At 44.1% G+C, this 7,921-nt stretch overlaps 1 protein-coding gene across 1 annotated transcript; it reads left to right on the plus strand.

The window, feature by feature from the left end:
* The first annotated feature begins 995 nt into the window (after window positions 1-995).
* On the plus strand, window positions 996-1,922 carry LOC128405326 (taste receptor type 2 member 7-like). Its single transcript, XM_053371852.1, has one exon. The coding sequence runs from the start codon at window positions 996-998 to the stop codon at window positions 1,920-1,922; it is 927 nt and encodes a 308-aa protein (XP_053227827.1).
* The last annotated feature ends 5,999 nt before the right edge of the window (window positions 1,923-7,921 follow it).

Consider the following 7,921-nt stretch of genomic DNA (forward strand, 5'->3'; position numbering starts at 1 on the left):
AATGGTGATAATAACTCTCATGCTTTTCTCTGTTCATCCAACCATTCTTCATTTTGAAAACAAGAAGCTCTGCAATCTCTCTGGAACTCTGACAAGGAATGCCAGTCTCAGCAAGGTTTGCCAAAACCCATTCTTCATGTTTAGAACTCTACAGTTATGTTCTATATGCATGAGTTTCATCCTCAGTGTAGCGGCATCCATGGTTTTCCTCATCTCTCTTTGGAGGCACAGAAGGAATCTCAGAAAGAGTGGCTCTGCCATTCAGGACCTCAGCACTCAGGTCTGTCTCAATGTCATGAAGTCTTTGTTGTTCTCTCTGCTCATTGACATGACGTACTTTGCTGCTTTAATCATTCCTGTAGGCGGTTTATTCCGTTATGGCACAAATGGCCGATTAGCTCTTGAGTTTGTGCTCTCTGCAGTCCCTTCAGCCCATACCATGATCTTAATATTGTCCAATCCAAAACTGAAAGAAATCTTAATGCACATTCTACACATCAGACAAAGTGCTACGTAAGAGAAGAGGGCTGTGGATATGTATCCCTTGAATCCAAGAAGACAAGATTCTCTCCCTCCCTCCCTCTCTCTCTCTCTAACTTTCCTCTGATGTACTGTCTGCTGTTTTTCATAATACAACATAATACAACGACGGGGAGGAATGTGACCAATTTATCCGAAATTGAGAGGTTACTTTTGGTGAAGCAGAATTACCGAGATTTCAAGCACTGTAAAATTTATACACATAGCAAAAAACAACAGCAACCCCACCCCAAACTGGTTGCTCATTGAAGTCTCAGTACCTGAACAACATGACACCTGGTTCTGTCATTAGTAACTGAATCCTACTGAGATTTGCATTGTTTCCACATCATGATCTCATCATTTTAAAAAGCCCAAGTCTCCAGAGTTTCCACTGCTGGACATCCAAAAGAGACCAGGAGAATTACACGCTGATACTTCTTCCACTGAGGCATTTTTGGCAGAAATTAACAGCAATGGGCATAACTACTCCACTTGCTATCTCTTTGCAGACCATTCTAGCAATTGAGTCCGCTGTTGCCTTTTTAGGAAATGGATTTATCCTAGTTGTGAATGGGCACCGATGGCTCCAAAACAGGAAGATGGCCCCTTGCGACTTTCTCTTGACCAGTTTGAGCACCTCCAGAATTATGTTGCAGCTGACCATGCTGACAAATAAAATTCTGTACTGCAACTCTGCAGAGAGCGATATGCGTGCATATGGACGAGATATTGGCACATTTCTCTGGATATCTCTCAGCAACGTCAGCCTCTGGTGTGCCGCATGGCTCAATGTCCTCTACTGTGTGAAGGTCACCAACTTCCCCCATCGCCTGTTCCTCTGGCTGAAGCTAAGGATCGATGTACTTGCACCCAGACTGCTTGGAATGGTGATAATAACTCTCATGCTCTTCTCTGTTCCTCCAACCATTCTTTATTTTGAAAACAAGAAGCCCTGCAATCTCTCTGGAACTCTGACAAGGAATGCCAGTCTCAGCAAAGTTTGCCAAAAACCATTCTTCATCTTTAGAACTCTCCAGTTATGTTCTTTATGCATGAATTTCATTCTCAGTGTAACGGCATCCATGGTTTTGCTCATCTCTCTTTCGAGGCACAGAAGGAATCTCAGAAAGAGTGGCGCTGTCATTAAGGACCTCAGCACTCAGGTCTATCTCAATGTCATGAAGTCTTTTTTGTTCTCTCTGCTCGTTGACATGACGTACTTTCCTGCTTTAATCATTCCTGTAGGCGATTTTTTCAGGTATGGCACATATGGCAATTTAGGTTTTGTGATAATGCTGTCTGCAATCCCTTCAGCACATACCATAATCTTAATATTGTCCAATCCCAAACTGAAAGAAATCTTATTGCGCATACTAAACATCAGACGTGTGGCTTCATAAAGAGAAGAGGGCTGTGAACACACATTTCTTGTATCAAAAAAACACACCAAAACTGCTCCCATCTCTTTAATATTTGTCTGAGATATACTAGCTGCTCCTGCGAAACCTGCCCTGAGGTTTATTCCTGCCTAGAAATCCAACCTATCATTATTTACACAGCTGCTTCCACTTGTCAATCATTACTAATGAGTAGGGGGGGTATAAAATATTTATTCATTCTTCCATTTATTAACAAATTCATTCATTTTGTATAGATCTTCAGAACATTTTTTTTAGAGCAGTTTAAGTCAATGCCCTGAGTCAGCAGTTTGCCTGAATATATATTTATTTGTTGGTGAGGAACATCAAGCAACAGGGAAAAACCTACTTATAGATCAGAAATGCTTGACGATTTCTATGATCCATGATTGGTCATCAAATACCAGAAAGGAACCTCTATGAACAACGTTTGGGATTGTCATGATGTCTCGCATACCATTTCTGAAGAAGAAGAAGAAGAAGAAGAAGAAGAAGAAGAAGAAGAAGGAAGAAGAAGAAGAAGAAGGAAGAAGAAGACCTGTTTTTGTATGTGGAAAGATGGATATTGTACACTTGACTTAGTGAGCTATTATTTCTACATTGTAATTCAAGCCTAGATACATGTATGTTTATCCATTAGCTCTTATGCAGCTGCTGTTTTATTTCTTTTTATGAGAAAAATTGATAGCTCAGTTGGTAGAGCACGAGATGGTTGCGCCCTCCCTGGATCTCTAACCCACACCCCAGCTTATGCACCCCAGGGGGTCACTTCGGTGCTGCTAACATAGCATTTTGACTTCACCTCGCCCCCCACTTCAAAAGGCACAGTCCATTCTCTCTAGAGACAGACAGATGCCAGCCACAATCTTTTTATGAACAATCTTCTCTATTTTAGGTTCAAAGGTGGTTTGCCTTGGAATGGAAAAAACTGCACATACCCTCTACTGGAATGCCCAGTCCAGATTCATGCCTTGAATAGGATGCCCTGCTTTGTCAGTGACAGCCTGGATGCAGAAAAGTGATGTGAGGCACTAGCAGGGGAACCTGCAAGGGAACCCCAAAGGGAAGACAGCTTAGAGCCAGGGGATTGGTGGTGGGATGACAATGTGTGGTCAGAAGGAGAACAGGGAGCAAAGTAGAAGGAGGAGGTGTTGGAAGCTGAAGAGGTAACAGGGTTTAGTGAGCAGGAAGAGGCTGTGGGAAACAGTAATCCTGAATGAGAGGCAGAAGAGGAGGCTGCAGAGGAGAGGGTCAAGAGGCAGCAGCAAGTCAGGCCGCTAAAGAAGCCAGGGAGTCTCCCCCTCCTGCTGTGACCAGCTCCCTCTGGTCTCCCAGAACCCAGGGAGGTATGAAGAGCATGGAGCAGAGAAGAACAAGGCAGAGGATTCTCAGGTTCTCTGGGAAAGACCCTGGAAAGGAGGAGATTGGAGAGCTGAGGGAAGGCAGGGACCTTCACTATCCACAACTGTTTCACTTGGGCGTTGGGGAAGAGTTGCTGGGCTCACTAAGCCTGAGCTGTTCTGTTTCCTTGAATAAAGAGTTAACTTCACTGGCACCGGCTGTTTTATTTCTGACTTCCCCCTGTCTCCTGCCTTGACACAACGTAAAGCAGCAGTGGGGCAGCAGCTCCCTCCTCCTCTTCCTCCTCGGTGCCATTTCTCTCAGGTGCCACCCAAAGCAGCTGCTTCATCCCATGTTATTGTTGTGCCAGCTCTGTTTTCCCTAATGGATGAGGACAACCCAAAGAGCTGTCTTGAGAACTGTGAGACAGTTCATATAGAAGAAGAGTTTGGATTTGATATCCCGCCTTTCACTCCCTTTAAGGAGTCTCAAAGCGGCTAACGTTCTCCTTTCCCTTCCTCCCCCACAACAAACACTCTGTGAGGTGAGTGGGGCTGAGAGACTTCAAAGAAGTGTGACTGGCCCAAGGTCACCCAGCAGCTGCATGTGGAGGAGCGGAGACACGAACCCGGTTCCCCAGATTACGGGACTACCGCTCTTAACCACTACACCACACTGGCTCTATACAGAAACCTATGGAGGTTTGAACAGAGAAGCTTTGGGTAAGTATGTGAATGCTCCAGGTTCTGAGTTACTTCCAAGAGCTGTCTAAGCAGCTTAATATCCCCAGGCCTGGGACTGACCTGTCAACCTGACGTTCCTGTATCCTTTTGTTGCCGTTCAGCCCTGACATCTGGCTTACTCATCAGTCCTGCTTCCTAGATATCTCTTGGCCCTAAATGGCCATATTTTTTTTTGGTCCTGACTTCTTACTTGCTCTCAGTCCTGGTTTCCCCTTTGGTTCCCTTGACTCCGAAGGCTTCAATCCATGGCTCACCTAAGATTTCTCCCCATGACACAGCCCCAAAGCATCTCACAAATACCTCATTGACTAAGCTGCTCATCTACTGTAGTTCAGTAGATTATCCTATCCACGAGGTTTAACATTTGATATTATCACAAGTTGGGAGGTCACTTATTGTGAAAAGAATTACAGTGGAACCTCGGTTTTCGAGCATCTTGGCTGCTGATCGTTTCAGAAGCCAAACGCTTCTGAAAACGACTCGGAAGTCAAACAGATTCTGAGGTGCGTTTCTCATTTTTCTCCATAGCACATCCTATCCATGAGATTGCAGGCTCAGCGGCGGAGGTAGGGAGGTGTGCTAGGGGAGGTCTATCCCGGGTGTCACCACTGGGGGGGTGACAAAATGCCAGGCGTCACTCATCGCTGGGCCTGCAGCACACCCAGGCCACACATCTCTTTTGAGAGTGACGCAGTGGCTTGGGGGCCAGCAGGCTCCGCTCTGCCCTCAATGGTCTCCCCACCGCCTCCCCCTCAGCTGTAGGGCGGCTGAGTGGGAGGAGGCAGGCAGATTCCTCGGAGGCCCCATGGAACATCCTGCCCTGGCTTGCCCCGCCCCATGGGCGGTGCGCCCACCCCCAGGCGCACCACCCCAGGTGCCCGATCGGCTTGCTCTGCCGATGTGCATGCTATTTCACATTTAACATTATCACAAGTTGCAAGGTTGCTGATGGTGAAACAGAATTACCTAGAGTCCAAGCATGGTACAATTGATACCCCGGTAAAAAACAACAACAAAAAAAACCACCCCAAACTGACAGAGACTGGTTGATCATTGAAATCTCAGTATATGTCAAAATCCAAGTATAAGTGAATAACATGATACCTGTTTCGGTCATTAGTAACAGAAACCTTCTGAGATTTGCATTTCTTTCCACACCACGATCTCATCATTTTAAAAAGCCCAAGTCTCCAGAGTTTCCACTGCTGGCCATCCAAAAGAGACCAGGAGAATTACACTCTGATACTTCTTCCACTCAGGCATATTTGGCAGAAAGCAGCAACAATGGTCATAACTCCTCCATTTGGTATCTTTTTCCAGATCATTTTAGCAATTGAGTTCACTGCTGCCTTTTTAGGAAACGGATTTATCATAGCTGTGAAAGGACAGAAATGGATCCAAAACTGGAAGATGGCCCCTTGCGACTGCCTCTTGAGCAGTTTGAGTACGTCCAGAATTATAATGCAGCTGACCGTCATGATCAATAATATTTTGTACTACAGCCTTTTGGAGAAATATATGCATAGTTTTACAATGGATATTGGCGGATTTTGCTGGATGTTTTCCAGCCATGTTAGCCTCTGGTGTGCCACATGGCTCAATATCTTCTACTGTGTGAAGGTCACCAACTTCCCCCATCGCCTGTTCCTCTGGCTGAAGCTAAGGATTGATGTACTTGCACCCAGACTGCTTGGAATGGTGATAATAGCTTCCATGCTCTTCTCTGTTCATCCTGTCGTTGTTCATTTTGAAAACAAGAAGCTCTGCAATCTCTCAGGAACTCTGACACAGAATGCCAGTCTCAGCAAGATTTGCCACGACCCATTTTTCGTTTTCAGAACTCTGCAGTTATCTTCTTTATGCATGAGTTTCATTCTCAGTGTAGCGGCATCCATGGTTTTGCTCATCTCGCTTTGGAGGCACAGAAAGAATATGAAAAAGAGTGGCTCTGTCATTAAGGACATCAGCACTCAGGTCTATCTCAATGTCATGAAGTCTATGTTGTTCTCTCTGCTCGTTGACATTACGTATTTTGTTTCTTTACTCATTCCTGTGGTTCGATTTTTCAGGTATGGGACAAGTGGCCAATTACTTTTTGAAATTGTGCTGTCTGCAGTCCCTTCAGCACACACCATGATCTTAATATTGTCCAATCCCAAACTGAAAGAAATCTTAATGCACATTCTACACATCAGACGAAGTGCTACATAAAGAGAAGAGGGCTGTGGATATGCACCCCTTGAATCCAAGATTCTCTCCCTCCCTCTCTAACTTTCCTCAGATGTACTGTCTGCTGTTTTTCATAATACAATCACATAAAAAAGGAATCTATGTAAAAAGAAAAACAGAGAAAAATAAAGAAAAGAAAATATAGAGTCCTCTCAAAGTAGGTCTTAACTTCTGTCTTACACAGATCGTGGTGAACCCTCCCAGCTCTGATCTGGGAGCTTTCCTTTCTTCTCCTCTTCTCTCACTCAGGGAGGTCTTCCCTTCCCTGCCTCCCACCCACTACCTACATGAAGCAAAGGCTACAAAATATTCAGAGAAGAAAGAAGAAAAGTAAAAGGACTTTCCACCTGTCAGTTACATAAAACTTTCCCCCAAAAAACATTCTCTCTAGAATGATATCCAACTGAGCTTCTTTCTGTTAGGCAACATTTTCCTGGTCTTCAGACCCAAATGTCTCAAATTAATTCCTTTTGCTTTTCACATGGAAAGTCCAAAAGGGGGTTCTCTAATTAAGAAAATGTCAGCAATGTGTTTTTTTTTCCTAATCAAACATATCAACTTTCTCTCCTCCTCAACCTGCCCTAAGGTATGTCCCTGCCTAGGAATCCACTGTTCAGTAATAATTTACTCAGACACTTCTACCTGTAAATCATTACTGACAGGGATATTGGCGATAAGTAGGGGTGGGAATAAAATATTTTTTATCCCTTCTTCTTTTAGTTATAAATTCATTAATTTAGTGATATACAGAAATCTATGGAGGTTTGACCAGAGAAGCTTTTGGTTAGTGTGTGAATGCTTAGTTCTGTGTTACTTCCAAGAGCTGCCTAAAGCAGCTTAATATCCCTAGGCATGGACTGATCCTATGCTATGGTTGTTCTTGTATTCTTTTGCTGCCATTCAGCGAATATGTCTTACTTACTCTTCAGTCCTGCTCCCAAGATATGCCTGGGCCCTAAATGCCATTTATGGTCCTGACTTCTAGCTTGCTCCCCAGCCTTAACTCCTGGTTTTCCCTTAGGTTCCGTTAACACCCAAGGCTTCAACATAACACCGGTCCTAAAAGATCTACATTGGATCCCAGGATGTTTCTGAGCACAATTCAAAGTATTGCTGTTGACCTTTAAAGCCCTGAAAGGCTTTCATCCTGTATATCTGAAGGAGCATCTCCATCATCATCATTCAGCCTGGAAACTGAGGTCCACTTCCGAGGGCCTCCTGGTAGTTCCCTCACTGCAAGAAGTGAAATTACAATGAACCAAGCAGAAGGCCCTTTTGGGCGTTGAACCCAAACTGTGGAGCACCCTCCTGGCAGATGTTAAAGAGTTAAAGAACTATATAGCTTTTTGTAGACATCTGAAGGCAGCCCTCTTTCAGGAAGCTTTTAATGCCCGATGTGTTTTTCCTTTTCCTTTTCCTTTTCCTTTTTTCCTTTTCCTTTTCCTTTTCCTCTGTATTTTTGTTGGAAGCCATTCAGCTGGGGCAAACCTAGTGATATGTGGAGTGAGATTAATGATGATATTATTATTATTATTATTATTATTATTATTATTATTATTATTACTGCTACTATTACTTCCCCTTCTACTATGGCAGACCTCACATGCCTGCCCATGAGGCAGCCCCAACAGCATCTCACAAGTTCAAAATATCAGAAGTTGGGAGCTT

Source organism: Podarcis raffonei, chromosome 17 (assembly GCF_027172205.1).
Source record: "Podarcis raffonei isolate rPodRaf1 chromosome 17, rPodRaf1.pri, whole genome shotgun sequence".
In the NCBI taxonomy this organism is placed as follows: domain Eukaryota; kingdom Metazoa; phylum Chordata; class Lepidosauria; order Squamata; family Lacertidae; genus Podarcis; species Podarcis raffonei.